At 41.9% G+C, this 18,339-nt stretch overlaps 2 protein-coding genes across 2 annotated transcripts in view; both read right to left on the bottom strand.

The window, feature by feature from the left end:
• LOC113131487 (neurotrypsin) overlaps positions 1-12,435 on the bottom strand; it is a 47,235-nt gene extending 34,800 nt beyond the window's left edge. The window contains exons 1-6 of the mRNA XM_026308791.1: positions 12,198-12,435; positions 8,055-8,094; positions 2,992-3,234; positions 2,422-2,560; positions 1,162-1,337; positions 391-538 (exon numbers count right to left, since the gene is read on the bottom strand). Of these exons, the coding sequence (XP_026164576.1) occupies positions 391-538; positions 1,162-1,337; positions 2,422-2,560; positions 2,992-3,234; positions 8,055-8,094; positions 12,198-12,272 (821 nt within the window). The 5' untranslated portion in view covers positions 12,273-12,435. The remainder of the gene's footprint in view (positions 1-390; positions 539-1,161; positions 1,338-2,421; positions 2,561-2,991; positions 3,235-8,054; positions 8,095-12,197) is intronic.
• A 2,151-nt stretch (positions 12,436-14,586) lies between these two features.
• chchd1 (coiled-coil-helix-coiled-coil-helix domain containing 1) lies at positions 14,587-17,527 on the bottom strand. Its single transcript, XM_026308795.1, has 3 exons — positions 17,194-17,527; positions 15,901-16,019; positions 14,587-15,191 (listed from the first exon to the last, which is right to left on the bottom strand). The coding sequence occupies exons 1-3, from the start codon at positions 17,330-17,332 to the stop codon at positions 15,081-15,083; spliced, it is 369 nt and encodes a 122-aa protein (XP_026164580.1). The 5' UTR covers positions 17,333-17,527; the 3' UTR covers positions 14,587-15,080.
• Positions 17,528-18,339: the final 812 nt, after the last annotated feature.

The following is an 18,339-nucleotide window of genomic DNA, read 5'->3' as shown; positions in this document are numbered from 1 at the left end:
ATTTGCCTCTAGCTCTGTTTAGACATTAGAGTCGTAATGTTTACCGCCTGGAATGCACAGACTTGATTGGCTGAGTGGTATCACGTGGGATGGCTCAACTCGCATGCAATTGGTCTGTGCGTTTCCACTACCGTAAAGTCTACAAAAACGGCGCCGGTGGAAATAAAAGCGTCCCATTAGGTTTTAAATCATAACCTTCTGTTTTGGCTGTAGGTCCGGGTCCGTATGGGGCAGCTTTTGGGTCTGCACCGCGGGCTGCCTGTTAGTGACCTATGATTTAGTGGTACAAACTGATGGAGCTTTGGGTAGGAAGATATGGCTACCATAGGTACCACAGGAGTTTGAGCCTAACATTATTTTCATAGTAGTTGCACAGGAGCTGTTTCTTACCCTAGGCCCAGCTGTCGGCACACCACCTCAGCATCAGTGTCATCCCAATTGTGATCACAAATGGTTCCCCACTTGCCATCATGGTACACCTCAACACGACCCTCAAAGTCTTCCAGGCCTCCCACTAGCCTCAAAGGCATGCCAGTGCCTGAAGAACAAATGGTGAAGCAACAATTAAGCCAGTAATGCACATGAAATATGTCTCTGCGGTGGGGGGCATGTGGTGTTAGTCCTATGTGCCTCTTAACTGTGTATTTTAGACAGCTGCAGTTCTGCTTATATTTTAGGCACTTAAAAGCTTTAGATTTACATTCATATCATGCAATATCATCAATGTCTGATTAGTGGCAAACTTTCAGCCAGAGATATAAACAACAATTTTCAGACAGGAAGAAGAACAACAACTACCACAAGATGGTATGGCCCCCGTAGAGACCTAATCTGACACCATGGACCTGCTGCCATGTCTGTTTATTTATGTCTGGGTACTGGGCTGTTTAAAAAATGTTTTTGTTATGCGCATAAGAAATTTTAACTAGTGAATGACTGGGACCCAACCACTGTAGACAACAAAACCCAACAAAACTGTTCTGTGTAGTGATTGGGTACTTTTGATTGTATATTAATACTGATGTGTGCAGCTACTGACATCTTGAAATTATTTTGAAACAAAAAAAACAGCAAATGCCAACAAATACAGTTATGTGATGTATCAGTTATTATCCATTGGTCATGTATTTGTTTATTATATAATGTAAGGTATGGTCTCACCTTCTGGTTCAGCACAATCCACCCCTGCTTCGTTGCCATGGTTGCAGTCAGTAGTGACAAACTTCCTATTTCGGCACTCCAGCAGGGAATTCTCATTACCACGGCAACCCAGGCGTTCATAGTGGAAGACGGATCCCGGACCAAAGTAGGAATGCTGCAGAGCTGTACCAATCTCACTGCATGGACAACAAGAGATACACAGATATTCTACTTTTAAACACATACATACATATACCTCAAAGCATGTATATGCAATTTTCCATACAAAGTCAATGATAACTAGCAAAATTCTGACTTTAAAGTGCTTAAGTTCTGACTGGGGTGCGTAGAATGGGAGAACACAAAATGGGAACAGCAGTCCCCCATCTTCTCGATCCCTGGTGATGTCTCGTTCTGGTTTTATGATGCTTTCGTTCCTAGACTCCTTGACCCAGTCCAGCTCCTGCCTGACCTTAACACCTACATCACACTGGACATCCATATTGACTCCTGCCTTAGAGATAAGAAGGAAGAAGGAGAGACAGGGAGGTGCATATTGCTCCTGACCAGAAAGGGGCAGACTCTCCTGGTCAGGGGCATTGTTTTCTGACAGCCAGATGGGGAAAGCTAAGATTGTGTTATAAATTATGTTATAGCACATCATCTGTTCTCATGGGTTCTTCGGGATGTAGACCTCTGGTCCATTGGCCAGACAGAGTGGTTTAACCAGGAGATGAAAAGCAGCCAACAATGCTTTGGTCCCAAAACTTCACTTTCCAGAGGGACTCTGATGGATTGAGCATGCCCATAACTCTTGCCTGCAGACCCCAGTCCCTCATTTCCCTAATGTTCATCGCTAAAGCTTTTCATAGCATCTTGCAGTGTCCTGCTTCATCAGACGTCTTGGCACTCATCCATCTTCAGCCACTACCACCGAAGATCAGTGCTGGTCCTGCAAGTGGGTCCAACGAGCTCTGTTCCTTGTATGAGATGTGCCTGGCAACCATGGCATAAAGGGATCTGATTTGATGGACTTTTAAAACAAAGATAGTGTACAAACTAAGTTCTGACCAGTCAAAAGTGATACTATTTAGCACTAGGGGAATATGAGAAGTTGTTGGTATCCCTCAGAATATTATGAATGGATACTTGCAAAAACACACTGTAATAAGGCATCAGCATTTTTCATGTAGAATATTGAGACCTAAAATACTGCCAATCAAATTCGCCCAGGAAAGCAACAAAGTAGCAACAGAAACATGTCTGTGAGAATCCCCTCACCCCAGTCCAAGTTGTCTGCATATGACGCTGGCATCACGGTCAGTCCAGTGTGTGTCGCATACTGAACCCCACTGGCCATTCAGATAGACCTCCAAACGCCCAGTGTTGCCTGATGACCCTCCTACCAATCTGACTGCACCTGCAGATGACACAGGAAGATTTTTCACAAGCAAACTTGATACAAAACATGAATATATATACAGTAATACTTTGGTATACTTTTAGAAGATGCTTGTTTTAGTTAGAATTATTCAGCCTTTTTCTGAATTTTGGGGTAACAAATATAGAGGTAATGTAACGCTTTGTCTGAAGCTTACCATAAAGCTGCTGACCTAATTTGTCCACTTTCAAACAGTTGCTTCTGCCTCTTCTCCAGTTACCTACTATCAATACCTATCTATCCCTATCTACCATGCCCATATAGCAGATAATTAAAGCATAGAGACATACCCCTATATAGAAAAAACCCAGGGGCAGGAGACTTTGTGCCTGTGATATGTATTCATCAGTTTAACCACTCGTCCATTCATCGACCCATCCTTAGATACCTGGAGCCCTGCCTTAGCTCACCCTGATGGCAGTCGCAGTGGGCCCAGCTGATGGCCCCAGATTTCTGCCTGAAGAAGCACCAGGGGTTGGTCTCTAGGTCTGGGTTTCGACAGAAGTTATGGTCTCCCAGGCCTCGACCTGGATACTGCTGCATGTAGTATGGGAAATCTGTCCACTTCAGGCAGGGGGCACCTGACTCCGTGTGTGAAACTGAGCCGTTATAATAGCCCAGTTCTGTCAAGCCTTCTGAACAGGAGTGTGGAGCTGGAGACACAGACCATCACTTAATCAGGCATACAGTCTTTATTTACTAAATCATATTACAAACAGAACAGCAAAACAATGAGCTTAACAGTATAGCAAAGAATTATTATAAACATCCATCCATCATCTACAGCTTATCCTGGTGCATCAGGGTCATGAGGGCTAAAGCTAATTCTGGCTGACATGGGGTGAGAGGCGGGGTACGCCCTGGACAGATCACCAGTTTATCACAGAGCTGACACACAGAGACAAACACACTCACATTCACATAACAACAATGCTCAGTGTCTGACGAACTTAAGCACAAACCACAGCAACCTCCCTGAAAAAGATCCAGTAATCATCACAGTGGGAGACATTAGAGAAAGTCTCAAACATGAAGGCCTGGACAACACTAGGCTCAAACATCATCCACGCATACTGGCTAACCTTAGCAAACCTCACTCCATGAACACCTAGCTACACAAATGAACCAGTTGTTAGTGGATGGGACCTACCCTTAATGGCCAACTGAAGGTAGGACAGTCCTAATCCTGAAGGACCCCCAGAAGGGAGCGGTACAATCCAACTACTGCCCAATAAGGAACTGATAGAAACTCCACTGTATGATCAGACAGACCAACCTGTGCACCGCCTGGTTTGACTACAAGAAACCCTATGACTCAATGCCTCACACATGGATCCTGCAATGCTTGAAACTGTACAACATCAACAGGACTCTAACAGCCTTCATTCAAGAACTCAATGGGACTGTGGAAAACAAACCTAGAGGCCAACTTCAAGCCAATCACAAAAGTCACTACCAAGTGTGGCATCTACCAAGGAGATGCATTGTCCTCGCTGCTGTTCTGCAGAGGCCCGAACCCACTCAGCAAAATAATAACCAAGAGTGGTTACAGATACTGACTATGGAATGAGCAACCATCTCAACTCACCTCATCTGCATGGATGATGTCAAGCTGTGTGCCACGAGTGAAAGAGACACTGACTCACTAAGCCATACCCCTAGGATCTACAGCAACAACATTAGAAGTTCAGTCGGACTGGATAAATGTGGTTGGATAACAAGAAGAGGGAAGGTTGCCAGAACCGAGCGACTGCTGAAGGCAACATAGTGGATGTTGAGGACAGTTAGAAGTACTTCGAACTCCCACAGGTAAATGGAAGTGGCTGATATCAAAAAATCCTACCAATGGCTGGATAAAGCTGGAATGAAACATAGCTTAGAGGCACTTATGGAAATTCAAGGTCAACAGAAAGCTAGTGTGTACCACATGAGGCAGGACCCCAGGTGCAGGCTGTGCAAAGAGACCCCTGAGACAATTCAGCACATAAAAGCAGGACATAAGATGCTAACAGGCAAGTCATACATGGAATGTCATAACCAAGTGGCTGGCATAGTGTACAGGAACATCTGTGCCGAGTATGGGCTGGAGGTCCCAAGGTCAAAATGGGACACACGTCCAAAGGTGGTGGAGAATGACCGAGCTAAGATCCTCTGGGACTTCCAGATACAGACTGACAAACTGGTGATGGCTAACCAACCGGACATAGTAGTGGTGGACAAACAGCAGAAGAAAGCCATAGTGGTAGATGTAGCAATCCCAAGTGATAGCAACATCAGAAAGAAGGAACATGAGAAGCTTAAGAAATACCAAGGGCTGAAAGAAGTGCTAGAAAAGATGTGAAAGGAATCAGAATACTTGGGGCTGTGACCCCCAAACTGGGAGTGTGGCTCCATCAGCTCCTCGGAGCAACATCTGAGATCTCTGTCCAGAAGAGAGCAATGCTAGGAAACAGCTAAGATACTGTGCAGGACCTTTGAGCTCCCAGGCCTCTGGTAGAGGAAATAAAACATGGGGTCTGGTTTTGAATATAGTGTAAGCATTATGGAACAGAATATCTATGACATAGTGTCATAGATATTCTATTAGAGCAAATGTCATATATTGACACACTGCTGCCATAGAAAACACTGGATTGTAATATAGAACTTAAAAGTACTTAGAAATTACAACCAAATATAATTTCAGACTTCTCTTGAATTTGTTCAAAAGAAGACCCTCAAGGTTGATTTTCTTGGTTCATTCCACTTTTACTTGTGTGTGACACTACTACTGTTACGAAGTGGTGGTGGTGGTGAAGGAGGAGAGAAGAGGACCCAAATGCAGGACAAGATTCTTTATTTTGCCTGGATTTACCTGGAACAGGCAAAAAACATCTCCGCCACTCGGCAGGCAGGCAGTCAATATAATATCCGCCACTCTGTGGGCTGGGCATAAATCAAAAACTAAAAAGCTCTCCTTGGACATAAGAGACACAAACGTTAAGTTAATGCTCCAACAGCGAACAAAGAAACACAAGGGGTATAAATACATTCAAAACCAAGACTAATCTAACACAGGTGAAACTGATCAACCTAATGAACATAAAACTAACCAAGAATGACACAGGAGAACAACAGGAAACTAACCAAAATAAAAGTCCAAAACTGGAAATAAACTTCACTCCATAACAACTACACCACTGTAAATATTGTAGACTTAACCAGCATAAAAAAGACTAAGGCATACTCCAATATAAACACCATTAACACATTAACAACATTAACATTAACACAAACCTCCTTTCATTGGGGTCATTATACACCTAGAGTATTTGGTTTTTGATACTTTGTTACGCTGTTGTGTAAGGAGAAAAGTGCGCAACATAAAAGCAGGTTTGCTCCCTCCCCAGTCCCTAAACTAAAATTTGCATACTCAGTTTTAACTTGAAAAAAGAAGGGTGAACCAAAGCCAATCAACAAACAGAAGGAACTATCTCATATAAATAGTGCTCCCTAATCCCTGAGCAAAAACAACAAAAAAGATAACTGCTAAACTTAACTTCCCACCATTTGGTGTCCAAAAAATAACACCAAGTGGTGTCAAAACAAAATGGCAGTTCACTTCAGTGCTATATACAAAATTAAGTACAAATTGACAAAGTAAAAAAAAAAAAAAAGCTGTCTACACGCTAATGCAATATTTGGAGGCCGAGGACTGGGAAAACCAGCCGCTGCTGTTAGAGGCGGCCACTGGATGGTTGGACTTGAGACACTTTTAAAAATACAGGAAGCGCTGCAGAAACAATGGATGATGTCTACCTCTTCCAGGAACAGCCAATCAAATGGCATAACCTAGATTTTACACACACACCAACATTCATAATACAGAATGCTCACCCCCACACAAAAACATAGGCACTTCAAAGAGAACAAATTACACTATTATAGAGGCCTGGGCCATAACAACTTGTAACACAACAGTTGTACATTGTGGTATTTTTACTTAGGTTAATGATCTGAGTAATCTTTCGTTACTGCTTCTGCGTGGTGCTACACTGGGCATTTGGTTGGTCAGTAACCAATACACAAAACATGATGTAATGTGCTAAGAAATAGGTGAGCATTGCTATGGAAGTGTTCTATCTTGAATCTCGCCCTGTCATGTGGCCCCAAAGAGGTCGCTATCTGGCCATGCTGATGTAAACCTTCAGCACCCCATGACAAGTCCACTCTCAAACTGTAACCTTTTAAAGAGTGCACACTCAGTTGTTCCACAGGCACCAGTACAGATTGGACAAAATGCTGCCCATCCTGTTGACTAAGACACTGGTACAGTTAATTATACTCACCACACCAGGACAGTTCAACCCACATAATAACAATGACTGTCAGTGTTACTGTTCATCCACAATGGTGGTCACACTGCCTTGAATACCTGGATGCATATTATATTCTAAGTTGCTTTTTGTCCTGTCCTCACTATCCTGCTAATATTACCAGTTACATTACTGTAAGGAGAAATACTAGCTAGCTAACTACTAACTAACTAACAGTCAAGTTATTATATGGGATAAACAAAATACAAAATTGTTCAGGCGATAACTGCTGTTTCTACTCATTAGCTGACTGTTAGTTTTCACACTTTAATAAAAGGACCACAATAAATGGTCCCACAAGCAGCTTCAGGACTCTTCCCCAGGTTTTGGGGTCCTGGAGTGAACACAGGCTCTATATAAAGCTGGTAGCATGCCTCATTCATCTGGTGGGCAGATGGGGCTTTAACAGGTCAATGTTGTGTTTGAAATGCAAGGAAGACACTAAATAGCAACCAGAAGCATTTACAACTCCAAAATTGATCTATAAAACTGCTACATGGGGAGACTATCTATGACTGGTTCACACACACACACACACACAGACACACACAGACACACACAGACACACACAGACACACACACACACACACACACACACACACACACACACACACACACACACACACACCACCACCAACAACAACCCAGAACAACACTTATTTAATAATATACTTTCAGAAATACAATACATCCATTTACAAGCTGAATTCTGTATAGTTCACTGAATGTCTCCTCGGCTGTTAACTGCTAGATTCCAAGGTAAAGCTTGGCAATACAGCTGATATTGTTCAGAGCAGCAAGGGGTAGAAATTGGGGGGCTACACAAAAGGTCTGCATTTGTTAAAGGGATTTGGTATGGAGGCTGAATATTACATTTTAGGGCTGCAGATGATTTGAGACTTACAAAAAGGAATTAGAAAGTTTAGGCTAAATGGCATTTGTAGTTCTAACTTGTAAAAATAAAGTTAATCTTGACTAGGTGTGAAGTTGTGCCTATCCTTTGCTGCAACACAAAGTTCACACTTGTTATGAGACCATACATTTCAATAAAGAGCATGTAGCTGTTCACATTTGGCCAAAACAAGCACATTAATAAAAAGGTTTAAGACAGCACTCACCTGTACTTTGCACTGCATTCATGTATGCACCTTCAGAGACCTATGGAAGAAATACAACATCATGGAACAAATCAAAGTTGTAAGTCAAGATTCACAAGCTGAAGGCAAAGGGGTTCCCAAGCAATGACCACAGGGCACTTATTATACTGCAAGTCTTTTACATGATGTTCCTTCAACAGGTTCGACTTTCATCTAAAGAACCCTGGAGTCTATGATGAGAATTTCCATGTAGGTAAATGTGTTACAAAACTGATGCATTCATTCTGTTTTGTGTTCCCTGAGCTTGTGTTTTGAACAGATGTTTTTTTTAGGTTAATATTAGTGCACTTTAGTTTTGGGGATTTGAGCATTGTAATTAAAAGTAGTAGTCTCGGGGCGGATCTCATCCACCCCAGGTCAAGTCTCTGGATGTTGTTGGGCTGTCATGGCTGACATGCCTGTGCATCATTGCGTGGCGTTCGGGGACAGACCAGGGTGGTGGTTCCTCTTTTTAAGAAAGGGGACCGGAGGGTGTGTTCCAACTGCAGAGGGATCACACTCCTCAGCCTTCCGGGGAAGGTCTATGCCAGGGTACTGGAGAGGAGGATCCGGCCGGTGGTGAAACCTCGGATCCAGGAGGAACAATGCGGTTTCCGTCCTGGTCGCGGAACACTGGACCAGCACTATACCCTCTCGAGGGTGCTTGAGGGCTCATGGGAGTTTGCCCAACCAGTTCACCTGTGCTTTGTGGACTTGGAAAAGGCATTCGACCGGGTCCCTCACGACATCCAGTGGGAGGTGCTCCAGCAGTATGGGGTCCGGGGCTCTTTGCTGAGGGCTATCCGGTTTCTGTACAAACTGAGCAGGAGCTTGGTTCACATTGCCGGTAAGTCAGACCTGTTCCCAGTGCATGTTGGACTCAGGCAGGGCTGCCTTTCACACCGAGTGTGAAGTGGCTGGGATGAGAATCATCATCTTCAAGTCCGAGGCCATGGTACTCAACCAGAAAAAGGTGGCTTGCCATCTCCAGGCCAGGGGAGAGATCCTGCCTCAGGTGGAGGAGTTTAAGTATCTTGGGGTCTTGTTCATGAGTGAGGGAAGGACAGAATGTGAGATTGACAGACGGATCGGGGCATCGGCAGCAGTAAAGCGGTCGATGTACTGGTCCGTTGTGGTGAAGAAGGAGCTGAGCCGAAAGGCCAAGCTCTTAGTCTACTTTCCTAATCTCACGTATGGTCATGAGCTTTGGGTCATGACCGAAAGGACAAGATCTCGGATACAAGCGGCTGAAATGAGCTTCCTCCGCAAGGTGGCCAGGCGCTCCCTTAGAGATAGGGTGAGGAGCTCGGTCACCTGTGAGGAGCTCGGAGTAGAGCCACTGCTCCTCCACTTTGAGAGGAGCCAGCTGAGGTGGCTCGGGCATCTGTTCCAGATGCCTCCTGGGTGCCTCCCTGGGGAGGTGTCCCGGGGAAGACCCACCACACACTGGAGGGACTATGTCTCCCGCTAGCCTGGCAACGTCTCAGTGTCCCCCCGGAAGAGCTGGAGGAAGTGTCCAGGGAAAAGGAAGTCTGGGTATCCCTGCTTAGGCTACTGCCCCCATGACCTGGCCCCAGATAAGCGGAAGTGGATGGATGGATGGATGGATGGATGGATGGATGGATGGATGGATGGATGGATGGATGGATGGATGGGCGGGCATTGTAATATCTGTTAAAGTCCCTTACATCAGCCTTACCTGACTCTGCTGGTAAATGATGGTGTTTTACTTTCACACTTATCTGAATTGAAGTGAAAGCAATAAAAATGGATCTAGACTTTGATCTGCTGACTGTACAGACTTAGAAAGTTTTCAAACATAATTTCTTAGTTCTTGTCTGTGTTGGAGTCTGGCATTTAGTGTGGCTTCTTTTCTCAGCTCCATTTGTAGTTTTATGCTATAACAACAGACTGGATCAACCTGTTGACTTTTACAGTGCATATGGCCTATCTGTCATCACATCTCACCATACTGACTGACACTATAATAAATGAATCTGTCCTTTAAATATTCTTCTTTAACATTTAAGGACATTGATAGTGTTGTGTATTGTCTCAGAAATCTAGATCATGCAGGAGCTGAATATGTATCCTGTGTGTGTGTGCCCTTGAAGGCTGATCTGTGTACAAGGAAGTACCTAAAAGAACTCATAATGACATGTGTGAATACTGACCTGCACTTAGACCATGCATAGACAAAGATGGGATATGTTTGAGTAAGCTTAAGAAGCTGTGGTTGTACACATTAGAGAACACCTGTTATTGCATCATTGACCAAGAAATAAATAAAGAATTCCACAGGTTTGAGGGAAAGGAGGGGGAATTACACATAGCCCAGAAGGAGAAGATAGGAGCGGTGATCCCCATTAGCATCTTTGAAAAAGTAAGTATATGTAGGTAAGACACGAGTATGTCCAAAAAAGAGAAGTTAATAGTGGTAATGAGATGAGAGAAGGTGGGTCAAAGGGTGAGGACCATAGGTATAAAAGCAGGGAGTTTGAGAAACATTGCCAGTCTACCCTGGGGTGACTCACCTTGCCTGTACTGTGTTTTGTGAAATAAACACCTGTACACTTGGATTCAGTTGCCTCTCTTCTGTTTGTGGTCCTATTGAAGAGGACTGCCATGTATACTTAGTGAAGTTTGACACAGTTATAGTCTAGTCAGATTGGAATCTTCACAAAAAAAGCATCAAGGTCGTCCAGACACGACAATAGCACTGTGAACCCAACTTTTTTTAAAGTACTAATGAATCTGTTCTGACAGTCTGCTTGATTTCACTGGTCTACAAGGAGAAAGCCTCAGAAATGAAAGTAGCTAGACCAGACTTGTGTCACGAATAAAGGAAAATTAAGTGTTAATTGGCTCTAGTTTCTAAGATACAGCTTCAGGTCAAAATTGCATCAAAATAATTCCAAATTAGGTGGGGTGGTAGACCAGTGTTTTTTAAAAGCGCCTCATTCGACTTGTTACTAGATCCCATTTTTTTCAGCAATTTTTAAGCTGCCATTTTTAGCTAAGTGAAGGTAGAGCGAATCAACTGCTATCTTTTTTCAGAAAAACAGTGCGGGTGAAGCCTCATTGTAATAGGCATGAAAAAAAAAGTGAAATAATTTCAGCCTGATCTTATAGAAAAAAAGTATTGAAACTGTTAAGTCATGTTTCAAGAAGTCAAGAAGTCATGCTTCTTCATCTTGTTCTCTAAGATCAAAGTAGACCTGGGGAAATCTGGATAAGTATTATTGAAACTGCCCTGCCATGGTTCAAAAGACATGTTTTTCTGTGTTGTCATTGGTAACTGTAGATTAGTGGCATCTTGTATTCTAGGCTGAATATTTATTTTCGCTTTACACAATAACCACCTGCATTTTCACATGGATGACACCCAGATCTATTTAAGTTGTGACCATGCAAGCAATTTTTAAAACCCTAATAATCTGCTACCTGCCTTCAGCATCAATAAGTGGATGTCACAAAATTTTCTTCAGCGTAGTGCTAATAACAGCTAAATACTAATCATGTGTGCAAGCAGTGCAAAGTCAAATATCATGGTATCTGAAGCCTCAGCAATAATATTACATCCATCTGTTCGTCTTGAAAAAAATACTTGCTGAATGAAGTTCAGGATCTGATATGCATGTGTTAGTTTACTGTTTTTTGAAGACTATATTAACTGTATAACTGGCATGTACACTATAAATTCTTCTAAAGGTTCCTGGAATTGACAGTATAAGACAAGTGGAAACAGTGAAAGTGATTGGTAGCACCGTAGAGTTCTAGACCTAATAGTCTTCCCGTGTACAGCAGGTCAGCTGAACATGAGCTGAGCGAACATGCACAGACTTGTATCTGTGTGAATCTTTTATCTATTAGTATTGAGCGCAGCTGACCTGCTCTTGAACATAGCTCACAAAACGCAGCGTCTCAAATTATTGTTTGTTTTCCTCACCAGCATAAAAGCTACCAAACTTATTACCTACAAATTTATTTTAAAAATGACAGAATAAGAGGAGCGCACAATCCTCCGTGACATAAAAACCGTGACAAAGCCTTGTCCAGGCTAAAAGGCAAATCGTAAACATCAGCTTTATATAGGCTGGGAATGTTTGGCAGCAGCCTGCTTACCTCCGCAGGCACACAGAGGGCCAGAAACAGACAGCAAGAGACGACCCCGGGCACAACTGTCTTCCGCCGGTCCATCCTGCTGAATGAACCATCTCCTCCACGCCTTCCACACACACCTTCAGCACCTCGCCCCGCCTTCTGATGATCTTTTCCTTTTCCCCGAAAGATAAGATATGAAACGTGAAAACACCAGCAGAGACACTGCGCTGTAGTGCGCTCTGAACTGAGCTGCAGAAAACCAACCCGGAGCTATAAATGACGCGCTCCTGGCGAGGAACGGACATACCGAGAACGCCCCCCCCCCCTGCCCTTCTTACACACACGCGCGCGCGCGCGCACACACACACACACACACACACGACACCGGAAGAGGTGTAAAATCTTCCCGTTTTTAAAGCCTCTGTACTTCGGCTTCATATTGATCAATTATGACTGGAAGACCGGATAAACACTGACACAGTCACATCCACAATTTATTTGGGGTCACCAGTTAACCTAAGCCCAGCCTCCTGTCTTTATACTATGTGAGTAGGACAGAGTGCCAGGAGAGTAAGTCAGGGTAAGGCACCAGGGCAGAATGGGAATAAACCGTTGCTGTGAGCCAACCACTGCTCCACCACGCTACCAACCTGCTTTGCACTTTATTAGAGGAGAACAAAGTTATGATGTCACAGATATCACGTTTCTTATAGCTTTTAAAGATGAGCTCGGGACACTGTGTAATGTCAAAGTCTGCACTAGGAAACCCAGTGAAGTTAGTGAAGTAAAAGTTAAGTAAAACATATTATTGAATGGAGGTGCACTTTAAAAATTTAGGTCAAATATTGTGAAAAAAACGTGTAAAATGACCTTGAATTTAAGACCAAAATGTATACATAGGCATACATACACACCTCACTGCCAGTCTGATATCTGTGGAACAGTGGAGGCTCTGAAAACAGCAGTAGAAGTCAACATCCTCTTAAGTCACACTTAATCAAAGAACTAATCAAAGATTGGACAGAGTTAATCAGTGCCATTATTTCTCTCCATATACAAAAGCCTGATTGGCTGGATTTGACTTTTGAGGCACTGATTGTTTTCCCTGGCAACTTCTCACAAACACAGATGAACATAAAGCTTGATCTTGATCGTATCTTCAAAACTCATCAGTGTTCCTGTTGGGGAACAGGCCGCAGACGCTTTCTCGGCTCAGATGTCAAAGATAGCAATACTAATACTTTTTTTTAATATCTCTATGTGCTTTGTCTATAGTGGGCTAAAACTTCCACACCACTGAATAGCCTGTATCAAATCATGAATGTATCCCAACTTTCAGTCCCAGGATGAGATATTACCCCTTTTCGTTTTCCAAACTAGTTTTCTGTTAAATTGGGCTCCTTTCCTTTATTGCACTTTGTTACAGACCAGTAATTAACCTTCATGTTTTTATTAGCCATACAAAATCGTTCCCTAATTTTAACAAAGTTGCCAAACCCTTTGCCTTAAAAGTGACACAAACAGAAATTTATCATGTAAAAAAAGCCTTTCAGTAGGCTACCAGGAGCTGTCTGTTATCTGACTGGTTACACAGCCACATTTTACTCGCCACGTAGAGGCAGTGATTTGTAAATGGACAGATTTGTAGATATATATATTTATACAGTATATGTGTGTAAACATATATTCAATTTGGTAAGAAGGGGTGAGGCAGCATCCTGAAGAGTGTATATGGAGTGACTGCTGCAGGCTGTGGAGGTGTTTCCTCTGCAGTCTAGATGTTTGGGAGGAAGTGATAAGCAGGGTGGGGAAATGGTTTGCTATAACATTGGGCAGATAATCATGGGAGCACAGCAAAAATACCACATTTGCACAACAGTGTGTGCAAACAGCACTAAATCCTCCCTGTATCTTAGACAAAACATGAAGCCAAATCCACACTTACAGCATCATTAACAAAATATTATTTGTGCCTGTAATAAAACAACTGCCAGAAAACAGAGGGTGAAACGAATGTGGGAAAGAATTCCAAAGGGAGAGAATTCATTATAAAAGGATAAAGCATTAAAGAAACTGTCCAACATTAAACATGCTTGTTGTCTTTTCCAGTCAGATGAGAGAAACAACATGCTATGTGTATTTATTAATATAATTTAGCCTAGAGCTTAGCACAAAGACTGAAAGTCTTACTGTAAGTGAATGACTCATTTGTACATAAATGAAAATATATATTTCCATTCATGCTGCTCCTAAAAGAGGTTGGTGAGAACTGTGTGCCCACACTGCCTTTTGAGTATGTTAAAATTTGGCTCTATACAGTGAGAACACAGCAAAATTTAAACACTTGACTATCTGCTTCAAATGAAGGTACAGCATAGCCAAAGAAAGAAAACAGTGTGTGTCTAATAGATGGATTGGTGGATTTCATTTTATTATCTGTTCCAGCCAGGAGCCATGAAACCCAAGAAGAGTAATTCCATCGCATCCTCTAGAAACATCGCTGCAGTGAATCAGACCACTCTACTAAATTAAGTTAAGACAAAATGCCATCATTCTTTTTTTTTTTTTAAATCAGAGGCAAAACACCACCAGAAAGTTACATCATAATTCAAACACATAACATAAAACACAATGTGCTATGAATACAATGGCAGTGCCATTATAGGAAATTGTTCAGTAATAAGAAATAAATGAATGAGCTTTGGAAACCTCAAGTTGAAATCATGCTTTTCAACATTCTGCTCCTTGGTTAATTTGTTGAATAAAAGTAAATCCTGTCATTCAGTCATATATTGGAAAACACCTTGATTTGATGAAACCAAATTCCAAGACCCAGTTCAATATCGTCTTTTTAAATCTTCAGAATTCAAGTCCATATTACAAACTCATTACAAAGCCTGATCCCTAGATCTCAGTGCGCAGGTTGGGATATCTCTGAAGAAGGGTTGTAGCTAGTTTTGGTGGTAGACGTCCTCCCTGGATACTGGTCTGTTCAGAATGACTCTTCATAGCAGCCTGTGAAATAGGAAAGTGCTGTTACTAGAGACATTCAGTGTGTAATGTTTTTACTAAATTACAATTCTGACCAGACTACTTAAATCTGCTTAACTACATTTTTCCATGTCAGGCCACAGCAATTTCTGATAGTCCTATCTATGTACTTCTAGTAAATGCTTAAGATTAGTTATATGCAACAGAATAAAAACAACTTGATCAAAAATAAATACAATAAATATTCAATGGGTGTCAGTGAAAGTTAATCATGTTTTAATTCTCCCATAACAAACCAAAAAACAGTAACTTAAGTATGTTCCTAAATTATGCAGTACCTTTAAAACAATTTATCCTCGGTTTTCAATACAGTGCTTACTTGCTTCTGAAATATTTAGGTGATATAAACTGTTCCCATCTATTCCAACTGTTAATAGTACCCACGCAAATGTAACCAATGTCCCAATAATGCACAAATTTGCACTGTCACTGAATTACACCTAGGGTTGAAGAAGGTCATGTGATATACAACAATTCATTGAGAAAATATATGTATGTATTGCATCCGTTACGACCCTGAATTTCCAACATCGTGATAATTTTTTCACTAATAACATGTAGCCCATGTGTATTAGAATTAACTTGTGTAACTTTGAGTTACCTCTTGTGAATGCACAAAAGAAAAAAAAAAAAAGGGGTCTGCATGTCACTTCAGGGCCTGTGTGAAACATACCTGAGCCTTCTTCACACAAGTGTAGAAGGCATTCATCTCAGTAGAGCAGAGATGATCCACAAAGTTGTTCTGCTTCCAACATGCCATCATGACAGACATCTCAGTGATACAGGTGGCCTCTGAGAGGAAAACATTTCATGTTTACCTTTTCATGAAAGCTAATTTACAAGTTACAGTGCTGTGAAAAAGTATTGCATTGCGTTTTTGCATATTTGTCCCACTTAAATGATTTAGATCATCAAACAAATTTTAATATTACACAAAGATAAACTGAGTAAATACAAAATACAGTTTTTACATGATGATTTCAGTTATTAATGGACAAAAACTGTTCAAACCTGCCTGGACCTATGTGAAAAAGCAATTGCCCCTGAACGCAAATAATGTTGATTTAAGCTGAGCACTTTCACTGTATTTAATCTGAATTTAGCTTTCAGATTTCCTGCTGTCCAGTTGATATGTGCACAGAATTTACATTTGTCCAATAACATGTTTGTCAAGACAACCCATCACTTGGTGATGATTAGATAGGGTTATGTCCAGTGTTTTAATCCAAAAACAAACTTGGCCTTAGCCTCACACTTATTTCAGACAGGCACCTAGCAATCACTTTGGTACGGTAGGTCGAGTGTAAATAACAGTCAGCTGGTGAACAAAGTTGTCACAATCTCCCAGTAAAAAGTTTACAGTACATCAGCTTACAAGCTCTGAACTGAGACCTCTTACTTTTGTTGTTTCAAGTCTACTATTATTGTTATATGTATTTTGAAATAGCTAAATTGTGTGACCTCTAACACAGCATGGAGAGTTCTGGCACAGCTGCTGCTGAAGGGAGATAGTTTAAAGAGTTGAAAATGCAGTAGCACTTGTGGTATAAAGAACTACATAACCTCGATGGCTTTATTCATGGGGTATTATTCATGCAGAGTCTAAACAGACGTGTTAATGCTCTGTATCTAATGCACTGACTTAATAATAAATACACCACAAAGACACATTTTGGTAGCTCGAACTTTTAACACTCTAAATATTTCCTCTGCAAATGTAAAACTACTTCAGCCCATTAACCACTGAGCCTTATGCTACTCACTAGACTTGTGGAGAAACCATGTATGCAGTGCAAGCACCGCGTTTAGCTGTGGTTTCTTTTCTCTCTCAAATTTGTAAGTAGGTCCAAATCTGATAAAACCGTAATGTCAGATCATTAGTAGTGGAGGAAGTGCACGTCCTCAGACCTTGTAGCAAACAATGTCAGTCAGACCATGCACCGATCTGTGCTCGTCCCAAGCTCACCTCCCTTCTTGGCTTTGCGGTTAGCTACAGCATCCTTCAGGCACAGAGGCCTGTTAGGTCTCAGTACTGCTTTTCCGTCCTTCCTGCTGAGCAGCCTGCTGACCTTCTCCTGAAACAGGATGCCTCCCTGTGCCGCCATGTGACCTCACAAACCCGCACCTGTCCTCTACCTACGGCCGCGCTGCGCCGGTGGATATAACACCTGTGTGCCAACACAAAGCGGCTGTGAAACAGAAGCCAAACAGGGTCAATGTTCAACCCTTCGCCGAGCTCACCAAGCCCAGCGCCATGCTTGCCGGAAGAAGTCATTCAGTGTCGTAAAACCAGTGCGACCCACATTCAGGCACTGTCGTAATTGTCATTAGTAGTGCAACCGAGCATTGAGGGTTCGTATTAGAATAAAGATACAGATGACGAGGAGAGAACATGTCAGTCCTCTTTCTCGGCTCCTTTATTAAACACGCACTTTCATAACCTCACAGCACCACCAGAGGGACATCTGCGCTACAACACAGAACATAAGAAGTTACACACGCCTCCGCCTCCCCATTAGAAACAAGGCATGAAATGAAACGGCAGGAATCAAAAACATCTCAACACGCATCTATAAAGCAAAGCTAACAGAAAACAGCAAATGACAACGTCCGTAATAAAGATATGATAAACTCAAAATATGACCACAGTCATACACATCAGTAGATGTCAAACTTCTAACGGGTAACAGCACCCAGCCGGGCACTAAAAAAAAAAAAAAAAAAAAACTCATCATACTAAGTAGGGGTCTGAAAAAGTCCTGGAAGCGTGGGGGAGGTCGCACTCACTCGCCAACTAATTTTTAGAGGAAGTTGCTAAAGGCGGAACGATTTGTTGCTAAAAGTTACAACAAATCGTTGCAATGCTGTGACATCACTGTGTGATGACATCATTACGTAATAGCAACGCAAAATTGTATCTTTATTTAAATTAATATAGAAAATACACAATGAGTTTTCTCAAATTGACTGGCCATCTCAGCAAAAACATTATTTGAAATATGTTAATTTAGATTTATTTGAAAAAAGTTATATATAGTAGGCTATTTGTAATAGTAATAAGAACACAAGACCTTTTTAATCAGATATTTTTATTTTTAAATATAACACTGAT

The sequence above is a fragment of the Mastacembelus armatus genome, chromosome 15 (assembly GCF_900324485.2).
Source record: "Mastacembelus armatus chromosome 15, fMasArm1.2, whole genome shotgun sequence".
Lineage (NCBI taxonomy): Eukaryota > Metazoa > Chordata > Actinopteri > Synbranchiformes > Mastacembelidae > Mastacembelus > Mastacembelus armatus.
This window is presented reverse-complemented; position numbering and strand designations above follow the sequence as displayed.

Bases quoted from the DNA above. Each gene is read 5' to 3' on its own strand.
- chchd1 (XM_026308795.1), bottom strand. From the start codon at position 17,332: ATGGCGGCACAGGGAGGCATCCTGTTTCAGGAGAAGGTCAGCAGGCTG. The intron at 16,020-17,193 runs GTGAGCTTGGGA...TTTTCCTCTCAG, and splicing joins CCGCAAAGCCAAGAAGGGAG to AGGCCACCTGTATCACTGAG. The intron at 15,192-15,900 runs GTATGTTTCACA...CCTATTTCACAG, and splicing joins CTTGTGTGAAGAAGGCTCAG to GCTGCTATGAAGAGTCATTC.